The following is a 24,471-nucleotide window of genomic DNA, read 5'->3' as shown; positions in this document are numbered from 1 at the left end:
TAGAATAGGATTCACAAGTGGGCTGAGTGATAAATGAAATGAGTGCACTTCAATACCCAGGAAGGTTAAAGAAAAAATAATTAATATAAACAAAAAAGATGGCTGAAGGGGTGACCTAGTAACTCTATATAAACATATCATAGCTCAATAGCTTTGCCAACTGTATCATTCGGTGTCCCCCTCCAAGCCTGATCTAAAAAAATGGCTGGGAGATTAGCATTACACGTACACTTTAACATGAACCTTCACTTCTAGCCAATACACACAGTTTTCCAAGACTTCAGAAGTTTATTCTATGTACATAAATAGATTTTATTGATTCCACACAAGACTGCAAGTGCTGCTCTTATTTTGTTTCCTTTGTTTCTCCTGCCTCCAGCTTTGGGCTTTCTGGTGCTTCTCGGTGGGCTGGGAAGGCCTCCCATGGGCTGTTTAAGTCAAATTTTCTGAACTCCTGTGACAGCTGCACTGGCTCTGCTACGACACGCTTCACTTCATCATCATAGCGGACCTAAGAAAGACATTACACACAACTAAGTCACACCAGACTCTGCTTTACATATAGTTAATCATTCATTTTTCAATAAATGTTTACCTCCTGCTAGATTTAAGAATTCAAACTTTTAGGTAAAAAAAAAAAAGCTATATTATAATCAACCAAATACAATAGCGCCCTCTGTGATAAAATCCTGAATAGCCAACTGTACCAGTTTTGTTCGCTAGTAATAACCACTTTGCAAATGGTCAGCTGCATCTAGAATAACATTAACTCACCTAATCTACTATATCAGTCCCCATCAAGATGCCAAAACAGCCTTGACCCATTGAGGCATAGACCCAACAGACCTTTCCAGCATTAAGTGGGTTTTTCAGGCAGAGAGGATTACATTTTTTTTATAGGGGTACTCCGCACCCCTAGACATCTCATCCCCTATTCAAAGGATAGGGGATAAGATGTCTGATCGCAGAGGTCCCGCCGCTGGGGTCCCCCACGCAATCTCTGCTGCGGCACCCCAGACATCCTATGCACTTCGCTCTGCGTCAGATGACTGGCGATGCGGGGCAGAGGCTTGTGACGTCATGGCCACACCCCCTCAATACAAGTCTATGGGAGCAGCGTGACGGCCTCCGGCGCTGCACCCAATGCTCTACACAAACGCCGGGTGCAGCAGGGAGATCACAGGGGTCCCCAGCAGCGGGACCCCTGCGATCAGACATATTATCCCCTATGCTTTGGATAGGGGATAAGATGTCTAGGGGCGGAGTACCTCTTTAATGCCTTAGGGTGATTGGGCATTTCCTCCCCAAATGAAACATCTCAAGAACAAGAAAGAGACCACCTGGTCATCTAGTCTGCCTTATATTATTTTCATCTTATAAATATAGAAAAAAAAAATTAAATAAGGATAGATATATCTTTACCCCATGGGATAGGGCAGGTGAGTATGCTGTGTTTTTTTTCATTTTCCCTTCACCCTGAGGCTTTGAGAAAAAAAAAAAAACTCCCTGCCTAGAAAAGCCTTTTAAGTATGTAGGCAGTATTTTGCAGCAGTAGGTCTTCTGTAAGATCATGCAACAACAAAAAATAGCTGGGCTGGCACTACCGTATGATAGGATAGGATAGGGTCCAATTCCCACTTGAAGGGAATCCAGCCAATGGAGGAGCACACATGAACCAGATGGGGTGCTCTGTTATACAGTGCAGTCTCTAATGCAGAATTTTGTATGGAGAATAATGAAACAACGCCACTCACCATCAGCGGGAAGATGAAAGGAGACAGACAGTGGAGTTTGCAATCATCGCAACAGCTGTTTCAAGCCTCAACACGATCTTTCTCAAGAGCTTGAGAAAGAACGTGTTGATGCTTGAAACCGCTGTCGCTGTGATTGCAAACTCTCCTGTGTCTCCACGCAGCTCCCTGCTGCGGTTTTGTATATGCACAGAAGAAAATATAGAAATAAGTTCCACCGACTGAGTGCTGTTTCATTATCCTCTATAAAAAATGCTTCTGTAGTATCAGACAAGATAGGCTAGCCTTCACTGTCGTGGTACTCCCCGTGTACCCCATCAGGCCCTTTGTCCATCTGTGAGCTTCACATTCATACAAAGGAAAGACACATAACACACAGCTCATTCTACCATGGTGGCAGGTTAGCCCAACACCCAGCCCTTTGTATTTATATCCGCAATAGATTGTCATTTAGGAACAGGCAGTATATAGGATTCTCCTCTCTTGGTCAGCAGAGAAATACAGAACACTATCTAAGGACAGACTATATACGTATAGCATCATCTCTTGGTAAGGGAACATAACACAGCCTATTAGGTAATGTCTGAATACACAAGACTATTCTTTGAGAGACTATGTGAGACTAGATATTACGAAGAGACCATGGTGTATTTCTATACAGAATTATGTTTAACCCTGAATATACAAAATTACCATGTCATCACTGCTTACACATATCAATGAGTCTCGGGCACCAACAATGCCATCGCTGGTTCACCAATTGTCCATCCTTGGGGCACTTCTGGTAGGTACTGACCACTATATACTGTACAGTACACAAGACCTGCAGCTTTGAAGATGCTTTGACCTGGTCATCTAGTCCTGCTAGTTTAAGTCACTTAGATCCTAAGGGTATGTTCACAAAGTGTAAAATAGAAGCACTCAAATTTTGTTTATTTCATGGCAGAAACGCTCTGTTTAATACATCTATTTTATGCATAAAATAATGCATGTAAAAAAAAACATGTTAATTGTGCAGGCTTTCGCAGTGACTTCAATGTAACTCTCTGAGAAAAGCATTATCATTAAAATGCAAAATGCTAATGTTTTACACTTCAGACTACACCTAGGAAGAAAAAAAAAAACTGTGAGCCTTATACTTGCCCTGTATCTGCTTTTAACATCACATTACACTGACTGTTTCCTTTTTGCCTAATGTATCAATGTTCTTCACATCACTTGCCAGTGGTTTTAAATGTTATGGCTGATCAGTGTTTATTCCAAATATTAATCTTCACTTTTTGACATGACCTACCTCCACATATCCGGACAGGGGGAAGTCTTTACGAAATGGATGTCCCTCAAAACCATAATCTGTAAGGATTCTTCTCAGATCAGGATGATTGGCAAAAAAGACCCCATACATGTCCCAAACCTAACAAACAAGAGAGATTATTATTCTATATTTTTAATGGGTTTTTCATTGCATATATACATCATAAAGAAATGTGAAAGGCACATGTCCAAAGACCCCTGGGCCTGTTCTGAGGATCAGATATATATTTTGCATGCTTTAACCCCTTAAGGACGCAGGACGTAAATGTACGTCCTGGTGAGGTGGTACTTAACGCACCAGGATGTACATTTACGTCCTGTGCATAACCGCGGGCATCGGAGCGATGCCCGTGTCATGCGCGGCTGATCCCGGCTGCTGATCGCAGCCAGGGACCCGCCGGCAATGGCCGACGCCCGCGATCTCGCGGGCGTCCGCCATTAACCCCTCAGGTGCCGGGATCAATACAGATCCCGGCATCTGCGGCAGTTCGCGATTTAAATGAACGATCGGATCGCCCGCAGCGCTGCTGCGGGGATCCGATCATTCAGAACGCCGGACGGAGGTCCCCTCTCCTTCCTCCGTCCGGCTCCCGGCGTCTCCTGCTCTGGTCTGATCGAGCAGACCAGAGCAGAAGAGGACCGATAATACTGATCTGTTCTATGTCCTATACATAGAACAGATCAGTATTAGCAATCATGGTATTGCTATGAATAGTCCCCTATGGGGACTATTCAAGTGTAAAAAAAAATGTAAAAGAAAAAAAAAAGTGAAAAATCCCCTCCCCCAATAAAAAAGTAAAACGACCGTTTTTTCCTATTTTACCCCCAAAAAGCGTAAAAAACTTTTTTTATAGACATATTTGGTATCGCCGCGTCCGTAAATGTCCGAACTATTAAAATAAAATGTTAATGATCCCGTACAGTGAACGGAGTGAACGAAAAAAAAAAAAAGTCCCAAATTCCTACTTTTTTAATACATTTTATTAAAAAAAAATTATAAAAAATGTATTAAAAGTTTTTTATATGCAAATGTGGTATCAAAAAAAAAAGTACAGATCATGGCGCAAAAAATGAGCCCCCATACCGCCGCTTATACGGAAAAATAAAAAAGTTAGAGGTCATCAAAATAAAGGGATTATAAACGTACTAATTTGGTTAAAAAGTTTGTGATTTTTTTTAAGCGCAACAATAATATAAAAGTATATAATAATGGGTATCATTTTAATCGTATTGACCCTCAGAATAAAGAACACATGTCATTTTTACCATAAATTGTACGGCGTGAAAACAAAACCTTCCAAAATTAGCAAAATTGCGTTTTTCGTTTTAATTTCCCCACAAAAATAGTGTTTTTTGGTTGTGCCATACATTTTATGATATAATGAGTGATGTCATTACAAAGGACAACTGGTCGCGCAAAAAACAAGCCCTCATACTAGTCTGTGGATGAAAATATAAAAGAGTTATGATTTTTAGAAGGAGAGGAGGAAAAAATGAAAACGTAAAAATTTAATTGTCTGAGTCCTTAAGGCCAAAATGGGCTGAGTCCTTAAGGGGTTAAAGGGGTATTCCAGGCCAAAACTTTTTTATATATATCAACTGGCTCCGGAAAGTTAAACAGATTTGTAAATTACTTCTATTAAAAAATCTTAATCCTTCCAATAGTTATTAGCTTCTGAAGTTGAGTTGTTGTTTTCTGTCTAACTGCTCAATGATGATGTCATGTCCCGGGACGTGACATCATCATTGAGCAGTTAGACAGAAAACTTCAGAAGCTAATAACTATTGGAAGGATTAAGATTGTTTAATAGAAGTAATTTACAAATCTGTTTAACTTTCCGGAGCCAGTTGATATATAAAAAAAAGTTTTTGCCTGGAATACCCCTTTAAGTCTCCCCCATAGTTTGTGCGTGAGATATTAAGTGGGAAAATGATTAGTTAAGACAAAAACTATGGGGGAGATTTATAAAGACCTGTGGAGAGGAAAAGTTGACCAGTTTCTCATAGCAACCAAATTGCCTCTGAAAAATAAAAGAAGTGATCTGACTGGTTGCTATGGGCAAATGGTAAATCTCCCCTTATGTTTTTCCAACAGAAGCAACATTGAGAACCACCCAGGAGTTTTGTTAGAATATTCTTAGTGGAGTCAACTTGTAAGATAATATCCACTTCATAAGAGGAGTTTAAGCTGCAAAAAAAGAAAAACTAGATTGAGAGCTGAATTTGGCAAATAGTCTGAGAGGAAACCATCTGCGCCATTCAGATTAGGATTAAATAGTTTCCATTAATGGGCAAGTCAATGAAATGTGAACAGGAGTTATTGCAAAAGCAGAGCAAAAATCAAATCCACACTATATAAGAACCATTAGGGTTTGTTCACACGCACTATATACGCTGGGGATTTCATACAGTATGTGTGTTCCTCCTGCAGCCTTGTCAGCCAGCCATCTCGCGTCCATGACCCTTGGACACGCTCATGCTGTTGTGAGACTCAGTGTCCCAGGAGGTATGGAGACCCCCCTAGTGGTGGAATTTTCAAAGGCAGTTTTTTTTTTTTTTTTTTCTCTTAAATGTTAAATTTAAATTTTTAAAGAATATATTTAAAAAATATATAGTTTTGCCAAGATTTACACCATAGAAAAAGTTTTTGTATAGGACAGTGCACATTTAAATTGTACAGAGATTAGATAAGCACTGCCATCATGGAAGGCCTAAGGTATGAGAAGTTGATCCTTACCTCCCGCTCATACCAATTTGCACCTTTATGGATAGAAACTATTGATTCCACAGGAGTAAGTTCATCTGCGTAGGTCTTCACACGGATCCTGGTGTTATACTGCAAGGACAGTAAGTTGTAGACAATCTGGAGAAGAAGCAGATGATAAAATGGTCAAAATACCGTCCTCATTTAAGAGACTTACATAGCACAGTTCTCTATGATATGTACATTTAGGCAAACACTTGTACCGTCTTTCACCCAGACACTGAACATTTAGACAATTTGTTGCTTTATCAGGTTTTTCAGGCAGGGTAGAGTCTGATTGTAGTGTTCTTCCATAAGATGACCACAGAAATCCTTACACTCCTTTATCTCAAGGTTACAATCCTCATCTATCATTTACCAATTACTAAATGGTTATTCCTTCACATATAATAGACAATGAATACCTCAAAGCGGTTCTGCCGGGATGGGATATCAACAGCAGTCAGATCAGCCAAAGACTTAAACTGAGCATTTGTGTGATCTCGGAGGAACAATAGGACTGGGACCACTCCATCTGGATGGATCATAATCTCCAATTCTCCAAAGCATGTTACCTAAGAAAGCAAAAGACCTCATTAAAGGGCCTAAGAGTAGCAAGTTGGATTTTTTTTTTGCAGCTCATCCTTTATTGTTTTATCTTAATTTTTGAGCAGCTTTGGATATAAATAAATTACTCCCTTTCCTCCCATACATAGAACATGCATCATCAGGATGATAAACAGGTATAGCTGTATAAATTGCATATTGACACCTGAAGGCAGCAGCCAATCACTGACCACTATGGTTATGGCAAGCTAGAGAGTCATGGCCTGCACTGCCCTCAATTATGCTTTAAAAGGGGTACTCCACTGGCCAGCGTTCGGAACATTTAGTTCCGAATACTGTGTGCGTGGGTCGTCCGACCAGGGGGTGTGACCTGATGTCACGAAGGGGCGTAGTCGACCCCTGCAGCGTGTGTACAGCATTCGGAGCTAAATGCTCAAACCGCTGGCCAGTACCACTGGAGTACCCCTTTAACTTTTCGACCATAATGGTAACTTCAAAGCCTATGAGGGTGCTCAGCCATAAACAGTTAAAAAATCAGCAGTCCACAACAAGAGAAATAAGGAAGCACAGCACTCACTTGATGCATAAAATCTTCAATTTATTGACAATAGCGGTAAATACAAGTTTATGGCTGTTTTGAGTCTCTCAGATGCTTTATAGAGAGGCTTGAGAAAGCACCTGAAGGAGACATGAAACAGCCGCTTTATTTCCCTTGATGTGGAATACTGTTATGGGCTGTACATGACATCATGACAGCGGTGCCTGCCTTGTTCCTACGCTGAGGACAGGACATCACTGATGCATCCAAAGAAACAAAAAACTTTGTGTAGAACCTCTGGCATGGACACTACAGGCGATTAGAAAGGTATCTGCCTATTTTTTTTATTTTTTGGCCCTAAGCAACTTATAGAGGGGTTTTCCAAGAGGTAGAAACAAAACTAATAAATAAATAAGTAAAACATAAATAAATGAATTACATTTATAAATAAAATAAATACCCTCAGCACTTCTTTTAAGAGTATTCCCTTACACCACATTGAAGGCAAATTCTGATATAATCTCTGGGACCCACATCGATCTGGGTGTGACAGCCAGAGGAATTACAAAAGCATTGGGCTATGTTCAGAAGTCAGAATTTCTTGTGGAATTCTGCACGGAGATTTCGCTGCAGCAGAGTCCCGTTGAATTTCAATGGGATTCTGCTGCGCTATGTACACGGCGGAATTTTAATGCTAGATGTTTAAATCACGGAAATTCTGATTTCTGTGTCCTCAGGAAGAATGAACCTGTTCATTCTTTCTGCTGACTCCTCACGGAATGCATATCAGTCTGCGATACGGCGCATTCCTGTGCAGTCCTAGCGCCGGCATGTCCACACAGGTTTTCTGTGCGGACATTCCAGCATGTGAACACAGCCTTAGTGGGAGTTGCATTTACAGCATAAAACATTTTGCTTAGTTGTTTTAAAGGGGTACTCTGGCACGAAGACATCTTATTCCCTATCCAAAGGATAGGGGATAAGATGCCTGATTGCGGAGGTCCCGCCGCTGGGGACCCCCATGATCTTGCACGTAGCACCCTGTTACAATCAGTCCCCGAAGCATGTTCGCTCCGGGTCTGATTACTGGCGATCACGGGGCCGGAGCATTGTGATGTGACGGCCCTGCCCTGGAGTGACATCATACTCCGCCCCCTCAATGCAAGCCTATGGGAGGGGGAGTGACAGCTGTCCCATAGGCTTACATTGAGGGGCGGAGTGTGACAATTTTACAATTTTTTTCTTTTCTCATAATTGGAGTCTCAGCAGTCAGTCCTCCACTGATCAGCTTGTTATCCAATATTCTGTGAATAAGGAATAACATTTGGAGAGGGGACTATCCCTTTAAACCCCTTCTGATAAAAGTATTTTTTTAAATATTGTATCACTATGATGTCTGCATACATTGATATATTTGAGGTGGTGGACAGAGGAAGGAGGCAAACAAGACACTTTGCCCTGGCCTGCTCACCTATATACCGGGGTTATGGCAGTGCTCCAGACTTAGCCTAGCTAGGACTAGTAACTGTCATAAATGCACACGAAGATTTATAAATATGTGGCAGGATTAGTTTATTCCCATTAAAAATGCATTTAATGTTGATACACATGCAGTACTTGCAGCTATGCAAAGATAGAAATATATATATATATATATATATATATATATATATATATATATATATATATATATATATATACACACACACACACATACATACATACACACACACACACACACACACACAGACACACACACATAGGTCAAAAATAAAGGGAACACAAACAACACAATGTAACTCCAAGTCAATGACACTTCTGTGAAATCACACTGTCCACTCAGGAAGATACACTGATTGACAATCAATTTCACATGCTGATGTGCAAATGGGACAGACAACAGGTGGAAAATATAGGCAATTAGCAAGACACCCCCAATAAAGGAGTGGTTCTGCAGGTGGTGATCACAGACCACTTCTCAGTTCCTATGCTTCCTGGCTGATGTTTTGGTCCCTTTTGAATGCTGGAGGTGCTTTCACTCTAGTGGTAGCATGAGACGGAGTCTACAACCCACACAAGTGGCTCAGGTAGTGCAGCTAATCCAGGATGGCACATCAATGCGAGAAGGTTTGCTGTGTCTGTCAGTGTAGTGTCCAGAGCATGGAGGCACTACCAGGAGACAGGCCAGTACATCAGGAGATGTGGAGGAGGCTGTAGGAGGGCAACAACCCAGCAGCAGGACCGCTACATTCGCCTTTGTGCAAGAGCCCTGTAAAATGACCTCCAGCAGGCCACAAATGTGCATGTGTCCACTCAAACGGCCAGAAAGACTCCATGAGGGTGGTATGAGGGCCCGACGTCCACAGGTGGGGGTTGTGCTTACAGCCCAACACCGTGCAGGACGTTTGGCATTTGCCAGAGAACACTAAGATTGGCAAATTCGCCACTGGCACCCTGTGCTCTTCACAGATTAAAGCAGCTTCACAGTGAGCACATGTGACAGACGTGACAGAGTCTGTAGACGCCATGGAGAACTTTCTGCTGCCTGCAACATCCTCCAAAATGAACGGTTTGGCGGTTAGTCAGTAATTGTGGGGGGTGGCATTTCTTGGGGGGGGGGGGTCGCACAGCCATCGATGTGCTTGCCAGAGGTAGCCTGACTGCCAATAGGTACCAAGATGAGATCCTCAGACCCCTTGTGAGACCATATGCTGGTGCGGTTGGCATTGATGCTATGGACTGGCCCGCCCGTTCCTCAGACCTGAATCAGATTGAGCACATCTGGGACAGCATGTCTCGCTCCATCCACCAACGCCACATTACACCACAGACTGTCCAGGAGTTGGCAGATGCTTTATTCCAGGTCTGGGAGGACATCCCTCAGGAGACCATCCGTCACCTCATCAGGAGCATGCCCAGGTGTTGTAGGGAGGTTATACGGGCATGTGGAGGCCACACACACACTACTGAGCCCCATTTTTATATGTTTTAAGGACATTACATCAAAGTTGGATCAGCCTGTAGTGTGGCTTTCCACTTTGATTTTGAGTGTGACTCCATATCCAGACCTCCATGGGTTGATAAATTTGATTTCCACTGAAAATTTTTGTGTGATTTTGTTGTCAGCACATTTAACTATGTAAAGACGAAAATATTTCATACAATTAGTTCATTCAGATCTAGGATGTGTTATCTTAGTGTACCTTTTATTTTTTTGAGCAGTGTATATTATATATATATATATATATATATACACACACACACACACACACATATACACACACATATATATATATGTAGTGACATGGGGGCCCCTAGTGGTGACAATCACATGAGCTGTTGAGCTTTTATAGACATAGAAACACAGAATGTGTGTGCAGATAAGAATCATTTGGCACATCTAGTCTGCCCAATATTCTGCATATTCTTTAATCTAAAACTATATGTCCTCTTGTTTTAACCCTACACTTCTTATAACCCCTTAGGGTCTATTCACGCGTACTATATTCTGCGCATCCACAGACCAATATTAAGGGCTTGTTTTTTGCGCGACCAGTTGTCCTTTGTAATGACATTTTACCATAAAAATGTATGGCGCAACCAAACAAATATTTGTGTGGGGAAATTGAAAACCGCAATTTAGCAAATTTTGTAAGGTTTCGTTTTCACACTGTACAATTTATGGTAAAAATTACATGTTTTCTTTATTCTGTTTGTCAATACGATTAAAATGATACCCATGGTTACATACTTTATTATTGTACTGCTTAAAAAAAAAAACTCAAACTTTTTAACCAAATTAGTATGTTTAAAATCCCCCTATTTTGACGACCTATAACTTTCTCATTTTTACGTATAGGGGCTAATTTTTTGCGCTGTTATCTGTACTTTTTAGTACTTTTTATGTCACATTTGTGTATATGAAACTTAAAATCGCTTGTAATTAATTTTTTGGGGAATAAAACGTGACAATAAAGCAGCAATTTTGGACTTTTTTTTTTAAACGTTTATGCCATTCACTGTATGAGATCATTAACATTATATTTTGATGGTTCAGACATTTACGCACACGGTGATACCAAATATTTTTATAATTTTTTTTGGGGGGGGAATGGGAAAAGGGACATTCTACATTTTTATTGGGGAGGGGATTTTTTTTTTTTGTGTTAACTTTTTATGTCCCCATAGGGGACTATTTATTGCAATCACTTGATTGCTAATACTGTTCAGTACTATGCATAGCACTGATCAGTATTATCGGCGATCTTCTGCTCTGGTCTGCTCAACCTCAGCCCAGAACAGAAGACCCTTGGAGACGGACGGAGGCAGGTGAGGGGACCTCTGTCCGCCATTTGCCATTTAAAATTATCGGATTGCCGTGGGCGATACGATCATCTAATATAATGGCCGCACTGCCGCAGATGCTGTGATCTGTATTGATCATGGCTTCTGAGGGGTTAATGGTGGACAACAGCGCGATCTCTGATGTCCACCATTACCAGCGGGTCCCTGGCTGCTGATAGCAGCCAAGACCTGCCGTGCATGATGCGAGCACCATGTACAGGACGTAAATGTATGTCCTGGTGCGTTAGGTACCAGGGCACCAAGACCAACATTTACGGCCTGTGTCGTTAAGGGGTTAAATATACTCTCCTCTAGACAATATTCACATTAATTTCTAGAACTTGAATTGTTTACATAGAATAAACAGTTTTACAACTCACCTGAACCTGCTGTACATATTTGGGAAGAATTTCAGCTACATACTCTCCAAACGCAGATAGCCGATTAGTCAAGACTGTATCCACAGGGCGAATAGTCGCTGCAAAAAAAAAATAAAAAATTTAAAAAAAGGATAAAAATGTGTCTTCGTCTCCTACTATTAAGAATGGAGGTACTGTAAGGTGTGGGTTCTGCAGCAATAAAAGGGGAATAATCCAAATAATCTTGTATTTAGGAGAGGGTAATTTAACTGAACATATAGAGAAGTAAAGGAAACTCACGTTTAGTCTCTGTGCTGGAACCCTCACATCGTACTTGTGGCAGAACACGGAGAGTAGAAGCTGCAAGGCAAGGAGAGACAAGAGAAAGTCATAACACAGCGAACATTATGAGAACACAGGCCCACTAGTCCAAGGAAAACCCTTCAATTTGAAGGGTTTATCCAGGAGTAAAAAAAAAAAACCCAGATAATTTCTTCCAGAAACAGCACACAAAACCTAAAAATGCTCTGTGTCTAAAGTGTCAATCACAGAGAAAAAGCCTTCCCTGCCAAAAGCAGGAAGAGAGGAGGCTCTGCTATGAGCAGGAAACACATCAGAATGAGCTGATCAGTGTCCTGCCTCAATATTTGGACTGTCCTGTCTGATGCTGAAAGTTCTATTGGAATATGCAGTTTATTCTTTATAAGGCCTTTTGTGTTGTTGGTCATTTATTATACTTCAGAGCTGCACTCCCTATTCTGCTGGTGCAGTTAATATGTACATAAATTACATTATTTAACCTGTACTGATCCCAAGTTGCATCTGGTATTATACACCAGAAAAGCAATCACTATGCTTCTGGTAAAGTCACTGTGTACATACATTACCTGACTTCTCCTGTACTGCTCCTGAGTTACATCCAGTATTATACTCCACAGCTGTACTCACTATTCTGCTGGTGAGGTCACTGTGTACATACATTACATTACTTCTCCTATACTGCTCCTGAGTTACGTCCAGTATTATACTCCAGAGCTGTACTCACTATTCTGTTGGTGAGGTCACTGTGCACATACATTACTGATCCTGAGTTATATCCTGTATTATACTCCAGAGCTGTACTCACTATTCTGCTGGTGAGGTCACTGTGTACATACATTACATTACTTCTCCTGTACTGCTCCTGAGTTACGTCCAGTATTATACTGCAGAGCTGTACTCACTATTCTGTTGGTGAGGTCACTGTGTACATACATTACATTACTTCTCCTGTACTGCTCCTGAGTTACGTCCAGTATTATACTGCAGAGCTGTACTCACTATTCTGTTGGTGAGGTCACTGTGCACATACATTACTGATCCTGAGTTATATCCTGTATTATACTCCAGAGCTGTACTCACTATTCTGTTGGTGAGGTCACTGTGCACATACATTACTGATCCTGAGTTATATCCTGTATTATACTCCAGAGCTGTACTCACTATTCTGTTGGTGAGGTCACTGTGCACATACATTACTGATCCTGAGTTATATCCTGTATTATACTCCAGAGCTGTACTCACTATTCTGCTGGTGAGGTCACTGTGTACATACATTACATTACTTATCCTGTACTGATCCTGAGTTATATCCTGTATTATACTCCAGAGCTGTACTCACTATTCTGTTGGTGAGATCACTGTGTACATACATTACATTACTTATCCTGTACTGATCCTGAGTTATATCCTGTATTATACTCCAGAGCTGTACTCACTATTCTGCTGGTGGAGTTACTGTGTACATCCATTACATTACTTATCCTGTACTGATCCTGAGTTATATCCTGTATTATACTCCAGAGCTGTACTCACTATTCTGCTGGTGGGGTCACTGGGGGACATTTATCAAAACCTGTGCAATGGAAAAGCTGCCCAGTTGCCCATAACAACCAATCAGATCGATTCTTTCATTTTGCAGAGGCTTGTGTAAAAATGAAAGAAGTGATCTGATTGGTTGCTATGGGCAACTTTTCCACTGGACAGATGTTGATAAATCTCCCCCACTGTGTACATACATTACTTCTGTACAGATCCTGAGTTATACCCTTTATTGTACTCTTGTACGGATTTATGCAGTAACGAGGTTGAAGTTGGTTTCTTATTCGCTGAAGTTGGTTTCTAGAGGACTATAACAAATAAACCTTTTCTCCTCTTATTCCTCTGCAGTAAACCCCTTTTCATATATATATATATATATATATATATATATATATATATATATATATATATATATATATATATTTAAACGTTGAATATTATTTGGGAACAATCAAATTCAGAAAAAAAAAATCTAGATTGTGTTTTTGCTGAAAAAAAACGATAGTAAACAATAGATGAAAAAATATGCGTTTTGAACTGAGGAATTTAAGGGGTTAAAGAGTAAGGGCCCCTCCATAATACCCAACTGTATCCAGCCTGGCCCAAACTGTGGATTGGCAAGAAAACCGGTGCCAACTATATACATTTTTCTGCATTTTGAATAAGTAACTGGTGATTTAAAGGGGTTAAATGCCGTTGGGCCACTGAATTAAGGGTGGAAATATAAAGAGTAAGGGCCTCTCCATAATACCCAAATGTATCCAGTAACTGAAGATTTTAAAGGGTTAAACGCCATTAGGCCACTGACCTAAGGGTGGAAATAACAAGAGTAAGGACCCCTCCATAATACCCAACTGTACCCAGCCTGGCCCAAACAGTGGATTGGCAAGAAAACCGATACCAACTATATACATTTTCTGCATTTTGAAGTAACTGGTGATTTCTAGGGGTTAAACGCCATTGGGCCACTGACCTAAGGGTTGAAATATGAAGAGTAAGGGCCTCTGCACAATACCCAACTGTAACCCGCCTGGCTTAAATAGTGGATTGGCAATAAAACAGGTGCCAACCTTGCCTGTTGCTTATGTGTATTACGAATAACTAACTGATGATTTTAAGGGGTTAAACACCATTGGGCCTCCAGTATATATACAGAAAAAAGGGAGTTCACTGAAACAACTTCCTGTAATAAATCACTTTATTGAATCAATTCTAAAAACATAAAAAACGTCCTCAATATCTGGACAATTGAAACTTGCAGGTAAAGTCCGAGCGCAGCAAAGGAATAATACCGCCATATCCCTGCTGAGAGTGTCATATACTGTATGCCCAGCCAGATCATATACTAGCAATCATACTGCCATATCCCTGCTGAGAGCGTCATATACTGTATATCCAGACTATATACTAGGAATCATACCACCATATTCCTGCTGAGAGCGTGATATACTGTACAGACCATATACTAGGAATCATGCTGCCATATCCCTGCTGAGAGCGTCATATACTGTATGTCCAGCCAGACCACATACTAGGAATCATACCGCCATATCCCTGCTGAGAGCGTCATATACTGTATGTCCAGACCATATACTAGGAATCATGCTGCCATATCCCTGCTGAGAGCATCATATACTGTATGTCCAGCCAGACCACATACTAGGAACCATAGCGCCATATCCCTGCTGAGAGCGTCATTTACTGTATGTCCAGACCATATACTAGGAATCATGCTGCCATATCCCTGCTGAGAGCATCATATACTGTATGTCCAGCCAGACCACATACTAGGAATCATGCTGCCATATCCCTGCTGAGAGCATCATATACTGTATGTCCAGCCAGACCACATACTAGGAACCATAGCGCCATATCCCTGCTGAGAGCGTCATATACTGTATATCCAGACTATATACTAGGAATCATACCGCCATATTCCTGCTGAGAGCGTGATATACTGTACAGACCATATACTAGGAATCATGCTGCCATATCCCTGCTGAGAGCATCATATACTGTATGTCCAGCCAGACCACATACTAGGAATCATACCGCCATATCCCTGCTGAGAGCGTCATTTACTGTATGTCCAGACCATATACTAGGAATCATGCTGCCATATCCCTGCTGAGAGCATCATATACTGTATGTCCAGCCAGACCATATACTAGGAATCATGCTGCCATATCCATGCTGAGAGCATCATATACTGTATGTCCAGCCAGACCACATACTAGGAACCATAGCGCCATATCCCTGCTGAGAGCGTCATATACTGTATGTCCAGACCATATACTAGGAATCATGCTGCCATATCCCTGCTGAGAGCGTCATATACTGTATGTCCAGCCAGACCACATACTAGGAACCATAGCGCCATATCCCTGCTGAGAGCGTCATATACTGTATGTCCAGACCATATACTAGGAATCATGCTGCCATATCCCTGCTGAGAGCGTCATATACTGTATGTCCAGCCAGACCATATACTAGGAATCATGCTGCCATATCCCTGCTGAGAGCGTCATATACTGTATATCCAGACTATATACTAGGAATCATACCACCATATTCCTGCTGAGAGCGTGATATACTGTACAGACCATATACTAGGAATCATACCGCCATATCCCTGCTGAGAGCATCATATACTGTATGTCCAGCCAGACCATATACTAGGAATCATGCTGCCATATCCCTGCTGAGAGCGTCATATACTGTATGTCCAGCCAGACCATATACTAGGAATCATGCTGCCATATCCCTGCTGAGAGCATCATATACTGTATGTCCAGCCAGACCATATACTAGGAATCATGCTGCCATATCCCTGCTGAGAGCATCATATACTGTATGTCCAGCCAGACCACATACTAGGAATCATACCGCCATATCCCTGCTGAGAGCGTCATATACTGTATGTCCAAACCATATACTAGGAATCATGCTGCCATATCCCTGCTGAGAGCATCATATACTGTATGTCCAGCCAGACCACATACTAGGAATCATACCGCCATATCCCTGCTGAGAGCGTCATTTACTGTATGTCCAGACCATATACTAGGAATCATGCTGCCATATCCCTGCTGAGAGCATCATATACTGTATGTCCAGCCAGACCACATACTAGGAACCATAGCGCCATATCCCTGCTGAGAGCGTCATATACTGTATATCCAGACTATATACTAGGAATCATACCACCATATTCCTGCTGAGAGCATGATATACTGTACAGACCATATACTAGGAATCATGCTGCCATATCCCTGCTGAGAGCATCATATACTGTATGTCCAGCCAGACCACATACTAGGAATCATACCGCCATATCCCTGCTGAGAGCGTCATTTACTGTATGTCCAGACCATATACTAGGAATCATGCTGCCATATCCCTGCTGAGAGCATCATATACTGTATGTCCAGCCAGACCACATACTAGGAATCATACCGCCATATCCCTGCTGAGAGCGTCATTTACTGTATGTCCAGACCATATACTAGGAATCATGCTGCCATATCCCTGCTGAGAGCATCATATACTGTATGTCCAGCCAGACCATATACTAGGAATCATGCTGCCATATCCATGCTGAGAGCATCATATACTGTATGTCCAGCCAGACCACATACTAGGAATCATACCGCCATATCCCTGCTGAGAGCGTCATATACTGTATGTCCAAACCATATACTAGGAATCATACCGCCATATTCCTGCTGAGAGCGTGATATACTGTACAGACCATATACTAGGAATCATGCTGCCATATCCCTGCTGAGAGCATCATATACTGTATGTCCAGCCAGACCACATACTAGGAATCATACCGCCATATCCCTGCTGAGAGCGTCATTTACTGTATGTCCAGACCATATACTAGGAATCATGCTGCCATATCCCTGCTGAGAGCATCATATACTGTATGTCCAGCCAGACCACATACTAGGAATCATACCGCCATATCCCTGCTGAGAGCGTCATATACTGTATGTCCAGACCATATACTAGGAATCATGCTGCCATATCCCTGCTGAGAGCATCATATACTGTATGTCCAGCCAGACCACATACTAGGAACCATAGCGCCATATCCCTGCTGAGAGCGTCATATACTGTATATCCAGACTATATACTAGGAATCATACCTCCATATTCCTGCTGAGAGCGTGATATACTGTACAGACCATATACTAGGAATCATGCTGCCATATCCCTGCTGAGAGCATCATATACTGTATGTCCAGCCAGACCACATACTAGGAATCATACCGCCATATCCCTGCTGAGAGCGTCATTTACTGTATGTCCAGACCATATACTAGGAATCATGCTGCCATATCCCTGCTGAGAGCATCATATACTGTATGTCCAGCCAGACCATATACTAGGAATCATGCTGCCATATCCATGCTGAGAGCATCATATACTGTATGTCCAGCCAGACCACATACTAGGAATCATACCGCCATATCCCTGCTGAGAGCGTCATATACTGTATGTCCAAACCATATACTAGGAATCATACCGCCATATTCCTGCTGAGAGCGTGATATACTGTACAGACCATATACTAGGAATCATGCTGCCATATCCCTGCTGAGAGCATCATATATTGTATGTCCAGCCAGACCACATACTAGGAATCATACCGCCATATCCCTGCTGAGAGCGTCATTTACTGTATGTCCAGACCATATACTAGGAATCATGCTGCCATATCCCTGCTGAGAGCATCATATACTGTATGTCCAGCCAGACCATATACTAGGAATCATACCGCCATATCCCTGCTGAGAGCGTCATTTACTGTATGTCCAGACCATATACTAGGAATCATGCTGCCATATCCCTGCTGAGAGCATCATATACTGTATGTCCAGCCAGACCATATACTAGGAATCATGCTGCCATATCCCTGCTGAGAGCATCATATACTGTATGTCCAAACCATATACTAGGAATCATACCGCCATATCCCTGCTGAGAGCGTCATATACTGTATATACAGCCAGACCATACACTAGGAATCATACCGCCATATCCCTGCTGAGAGCGTCATATACTGTATATACAGCCAGACCATACACTAGGAATCATACCCCCATATCCCTGCTGAGAGCGTCATATACTGTATGTCCAGACCATATGCTAGGAATCATACCGCCATATCCCTGCTGAGAGCGTCATATACTGTATGTCCAGACCATATACTAGGAATCATACCGCCATATTCCTGCTGAGAGCATCATATACTGTATATCCAGCCAGACCATATACTAGGAATCATACCGCCATATCCCTGCTGAGAGCATCATATACTGTATATCCAGCAAGACCATAAACTACTTAACATCCTTGAAGAGATAGGGCTGTGAGAATGTTTGCGCACCACATCTGTGTGCCATCCTTGTGCGCCTGCATATTTTTCCCCCTGGCCGCAACCCGGCTCCGTCCAGCAAAATATCCCGAGCCTGCGCACTGAGGATGGGATTGGGGCAGTGAGCAGCAGGGGGGGGGGCACTTTAGATAGTCTTTCCTCTGACTGAACGGATGTTAAGTAGTATATGGTCTAACTGGGCATACAGTATATCACCCTCTCAGCAGGGATATGGCGGTATGATTCCTAGTATATAGTCTGGACATACAGTATATCACCCTCTCAGCAGGGATATGGCGGTATGATTCCTAGTGTATGGTCTGGACATACAGTATATCACCCTCTCAGCAGGGATATGGCGGTATGATTCCTAGTGTATGGTCTGGACATACAGTATATGACACTCAGCAGGGATATGGCGGTATGATTCCTAGTATATGGTCTGTACAGTATATGACACTCAGCAGGGATATGGTTGTATGATTCTTAGTATATGGTCATGGCGAACTCTGTAAAAGAATTCAGAAGGGGTCTGGATGCATTTTTGGAGAGTAATAACATTACTGCTTATGTATATTAGATTTATAGGGACAGAACGTTGATCCAGGGATTTATTCTGATGCCATATTTGGAGTTGGGAAGGAATTTTTTCCTCTAGTATGAGGGTTTTTTGCCTTCCACTGGATCAACTCAGTAGGGACTCATTAGGGTTATAGGTTGAACATGATGGACTCTGGTCTTTTTTCAACCTTATGAACTATGAGGTACAGAGAAGAAATATCCAGCATCCAGGTATACTTTATTGGAGGTAGCAAATACACGTATATCTCTGACGCGTTTCGTGCGTTAGCGCTTAGTCATAGTCCCTCTATGAGTGAGCGCTAACGTGCGAAACGCATCAGAGATATACGTGTATTTGCTACCTCCAATAAAGTATACCCTTGGAACTTACCTGGATGCTGGATATTTCTTCTCTGTTCCTTCATTGTGTGGCCGGGGGCAGAACCGGCCTATCCGAGCACGGGTGCTAACAGTCCGGAGGTGAGCTGTTTCCACTTGGACATTATGAACTATGTAGGTCAGTGGCCCATCGGCTTTTAACCCCTTGAAATCACCAGTTACTTACACAAATTGCAGAAAATGTATATAGTTGGTAAGGTTGGCACCTGTTTTCTTGCCAATTTACAGTTTGGGCCAAGCTGGATACAGTTGGGTATAATGCAGGGGCCTTTACTCTTTACATTTCCACCCCTAAGTCAGTGGCCCAATGGTGTTTAACCCACTAAATTCCTGTTATTCAAAATGCATATTTTTTCATCCATTGTTTACTATCATTATTTTTCATCAAAAAACAATCTAGATTTTATAAATAACAGGAGAAAAGGTTAATTTGTTATAGTCACCTAGAAGAAAATGCACGAATAAGAAACGAACTTCAGCCTCGGTATATAGAATACAGTATATAGGTGGGCATTCTATTCAAGAGGCAGGTTCTGATTTGGGAAAAGGCAAGTGTCGGCATGCTGGGATTTGTAGTTACACAAACAAAGGCTATAGATGAAAGGTGTACCCAATGCAGTGTTCCCCATCCTGTGGCTCTCCAGCTGTTGTGAAACTGTCAGGGCATACTGGGAGGTGTAGCTTTGCAATAGAAGAAAAGCCATAGGATGGGACCTACTGTCCTAAAGTTTGCTTATCAGTGCATACTGGGACTTGTAGTACCACAATGCCTATTTCCTCACCTCCCCGGAGCAGAGCCCGCTGCGCCGTCCGCACTCCAGCAAGCATCATTTCTCCGGACGGACAGACAAGGGCAACCGGAACAGGTCCGACTATGAAAGCAGTCCCCCGGTAACTTCCGGTAATTGACGCTAGCGTCAGGTTCCGGGTTCACACAGTTCCGGGAATAGAGGGCAAGAGGAGGCGCAGACAGCACCGGGTCGGTAAATTATGGTTATGGGGAGGGAATGTTATCTGGCCCCGTACTTATACACAGTGTAGGAGGCCGCCATCCACTCTCTATGTCAGTGTTTCCCAACCAGGGTGCCTCCAGCTGTTGCAAAACTACAACTCCAAGCATGCCCGGACAGCCTTTGGCTGTTCGGGCATGCTGGGAGTTGTAGTTTTGCAACAGCTGGAGGCACCCTGGTTGGGAAACACTGCCCTATGTAATCCCAGGTTGCTTATGTCCTACCCTGGATCACATTGCGTTATCATACGGCCGCCTTATACGTCATGTGACGTCATCAGGCTTCAAACTCCATCATCCATCTCCCTGACTTATCCTAAGTAATGTTCACATGGCTTTAAAGCTTATTTTTAACCTGTATACATGTGTTCTGGAGTATAGACTTTGAGTCACTGAGGGGAAAATGGCACATACATTGCAAAACTGTGCTTAAAATGTTATTACCACATGGCGCCATTTTTTAAGATTTAAGACTGATTAATAACGTATTAAAAAAAAAAAAAAAAAAAAAAAGAATACGTTGGCATAAGGCACATGTGTATATGTAGCAAGGTTTTTGCTAGGCCTTGGCTGTCAGGTGCGCAGCAGATGTCCTCCTTCTATTCCATTTGATTGAATTATAGCAGTATACATTGTGCCTAATGTACAGAACTACAACTCCCAGCATGCTTTGAGGTAGAAAGAAAGATAGAAAGCCACAGGTGGGGGGAACGCTGCTTGGATTTTATTCAGTGTAGGCTGGGTTCACACTACGTTTTTGCCATACTGTTTTCAATCCGTTTTTCTAAAGAAAACCGTATGGCAAAAAAACGGATGGAACAGTATGGAAAAAAGTAAACCGTATGTGTTTTTAAACAGTATACTGTTTTTAAAAGTACATACAGTTCCGTCAGTTTTTATAGAAAAAAATCCCATACGTTTTTGAAAATTTTGTCCATTTTTAATGGGAGGGGTCTTGGGTGGGGACTTTAGGATTCAAATGCGCATGTGCAAAGTAAAAACGTGTACGTTTTTCCCGTATGGAACCGTATACATGTGCGTTTCCCATTGACGTCCATGTTAAAGAAAACGTATGCGGTTGCAGTACGGTTTTTAAACCGGAGACAAAATTGTGGTCAACCACGGTTTTGACTCCGGTTTAAAAACCGTACTGCAACCGCATACGTTTTTTTTTTAACATGGACGTCAATGGGAAACGCACATGTATACGGTTCCATATGGGAAAAACGTACACGTTTTTACTTTGCACATGCGCATTTGAATCCTAAAGTCCCCACCCAAGACCCCTCCCGTTAAAAATGGACAAAATTTTTTAAAACGTATGGGGTTTTTTTCTATAAAAACTGACGGAACTGTATGCACTTTTAAAAACAGTATACTGTTTAAAAAAGCATACGGGTTACTTTTTTCTATACTGTTCCATCGATTTTTTTTGCCATACGGTTTTCTTTAGAAAAATGGATTGAAAACAGTATGGCAAAAACGTAGTGTGAACCCAGCCTTACCCAACCAGGGTGCCTCCAGCTGTCCGGGCATGCTGGGTGTTGTAGTTTTGCAACACCTGGAGGCCCCCTGGTTGGGAAACACTGTCCTAAAGTAATCCCCTTTCCACAGGTTAGATATCTCATAGAAGATATATATATCTTATCACAGGGAGTCCAACAGCTGGGACCCCCCTGTGATTTTGAGAGGAAGGACCCGAGTCACTTGTCGCCGCTCCATACATTCTCTATTGGAGTTGTTGAAGATAACCAAGTAAAACATTCAACTATCTCCATGGCTCCTATAGAGAATAAATGGAGTGATTAGATAGTTATTCCCTATCCTGCTGTGATGCTCGTGTTCACACAGCTGTTTGGCAGGGGTGTTGGTAGTCAGACCCCTACCGATCTAATACACCTGGACTTACTGAACAACACAAACAGCCCATCAAGTCCTTCATAAATTGTCAGACGCCGTTCGTGATATATAGAATTATATGTACTATGTGTAATTTTTCATACATTGGCAGTAGAGATGAGCGAACTTACAGTAAATTCGATTCGTCACAAACTTCTCGGCTTGGCAGTTGATGTGACATATCCTGCATAAATGAGTTCAGCTTTCAGGTGCTCCCGTGGGCTGGAAAAGGTGGATACATTCCTAGGAGACTCTTTCCTAGGACTGTATCCACATTTTCCAGCCCACCGGAGCACTGGAAAGCTGAACTAATTTATGCAGGATAAGTCATCAACTGCCGAGCCGAGAAGTTCGTGACGAATCGAATTTACTGTAAGTTCGCTCATCTCTAATTGGCAGTACTAAACGACCATTACAATTGAGAATTCAGGAGTATCTCAGAGGGGTTTGTAATCCGCATCGTGTGAACATCTCGGGGGAGATTGATCAAAACCTGTGCAGAGGAAGAGTGGTGCAGTTGCCCATAGCAACCAATCAGATTGCTTCTTTCATTTTCCACAGGCCTCTTTAGAGGCCTGTGGAAAATGAAAGAAGCAATCTGATTGGTTGCTATGGGCAACTGCACCACTCTTCCTCTGCACAGGTTTTGATAAATCTCCCCCCTCGAGTGTGTCAAGCCATTTTCGGGATATTCACTCTGGTGATCTCCTGTCCCTCTCTTTTCATGTGAAAGGGAACAAACCTAAGTGAGGTGGGGACATGATCAAGCTCCTCCGTAACTGTGAAGTATTTTGGATTTCTAGTTGAGAAGCTATCATCCACACGGTCTCAATCTCAGGTCTGATATTATATTTCATTACTGAGCGTGTAAGGAATAAACAGAGCGAGTTCTTTTTATCTATATATCTGGATTGAGTGTCATAGTTGCTTCTAGTACCTTATCTTTCTGTGCTGTATTATCCATCCTCCGCAATAAGCATTTTAGCCACTATTGATAGTTTTTTGTTTCACTTTTAACATCCAGTGGTGGTAGGGTTAAATCATTGTTTTATGTAAGGTGCTTTTCCCTCTTGCGGAAGCCTCGGGGTTAATGACGTTTTTTCATTGCCTGTCTCTTCCTCACCTGTGGAACACCATTTAAATACCTGTGTATTCCCATGTTGCGCCATTCTGATGAAGGGTCACGTGACCCGAAACGCGTAATTGCTGATTCTCCTCTGCATGGTATGTTCTACTTGTCTTTGTTTCTGAGAAGTTTTATCCAATAAACCTGAAGTTTTATGCGCTGGATTGCTATGTACTTGTTTCTACATTTGTTTGGAGATTGCGGTGCGCATGGATGAGTAAGGGTGCATGCACACCACGTTTTTGCTATACAGTTCCCGTATACGGTTTCAAGTTAAAAACTGTATTGAACTGTATAGAAAACTGTATGCATTGACTTAACATTGTAAACCGTATGTCAAACGCATCATCTGGTTTAGTCCGTTTTGCGTCTTATACGGTTTTGTCAATTTTTTTTACCCGTACCCAAAACAGTAGTCTACCACAGTTTTTGGTCCGGGTGAAAAACTGTATTAAACCGTACACGTTTTTTTTTTTTTTTTTTAAACATGGGAGTCAATGGGAACTGTACAGAATTGTATATGCTTACGGTTCCATACGGTTTTTGACTTTGCACAGTTTTTTTTCTTGGAATTTCAATCAAACAAGTCAAACTTTATTCAAAATGGAGTGAAAA

The 24,471-nt window shown here is 42.0% G+C and overlaps 2 protein-coding genes across 5 annotated transcripts in view; one reads left to right on the top strand and one right to left on the bottom strand.

The window, feature by feature from the left end:
* Positions 1 to 263: 263 nt before the first annotated feature.
* Positions 264 to 20,747, bottom strand: NDUFS3 (NADH:ubiquinone oxidoreductase core subunit S3). Its single transcript, XM_056526561.1, has 7 exons — positions 20,605 to 20,747; positions 11,917 to 11,976; positions 11,638 to 11,735; positions 6,234 to 6,383; positions 5,803 to 5,928; positions 3,046 to 3,165; positions 264 to 511 (listed from the first exon to the last, which is right to left on the bottom strand). Exons 1-7 carry the CDS (start codon positions 20,651 to 20,653, stop codon positions 347 to 349), a joined length of 768 nt encoding a protein of 255 aa, XP_056382536.1. The 5' UTR covers positions 20,654 to 20,747; the 3' UTR covers positions 264 to 346.
* KBTBD4 (kelch repeat and BTB domain containing 4) overlaps positions 20,697 to 24,471 on the top strand; it is a 24,989-nt gene continuing 21,214 nt past the window's right edge. For 2 of the 4 annotated variants that reach the window (XM_056526558.1, XM_056526557.1), the window contains exon 1: positions 20,697 to 20,801. The gene's annotated coding sequence lies outside the window, so the exon portion shown is untranslated. Of the gene's footprint in view, positions 20,802 to 23,342; positions 23,569 to 24,471 lie in introns of those variants that run through there. The other 2 variants (XM_056526555.1, XM_056526556.1) reach the window with 2 other exon arrangements.

This window comes from Hyla sarda, chromosome 6, assembly GCF_029499605.1.
Source record: "Hyla sarda isolate aHylSar1 chromosome 6, aHylSar1.hap1, whole genome shotgun sequence".
Classification (NCBI taxonomy): domain Eukaryota; kingdom Metazoa; phylum Chordata; class Amphibia; order Anura; family Hylidae; genus Hyla; species Hyla sarda.
Note: the sequence above shows the minus strand (reverse complement) of the source record. Positions and strands in the feature narration are given on the sequence as shown.

Bases quoted from the DNA above. Each gene is read 5' to 3' on its own strand.
- NDUFS3 (XM_056526561.1), bottom strand. From the start codon at position 20,653: ATGATGCTTGCTGGAGTGCGGACGGCGCAGCGGGCTCTGCTCCGGGGA. The intron at 11,977-20,604 runs GTGAGGAAATAG...CTTGCCTTGCAG, and splicing joins GCGGGCTCTGCTCCGGGGAG to CTTCTACTCTCCGTGTTCTG. The intron at 11,736-11,916 runs GTGAGTTTCCTT...TTTTTTTTGCAG, and splicing joins TTCCAGCACAGAGACTAAAC to CGACTATTCGCCCTGTGGAT.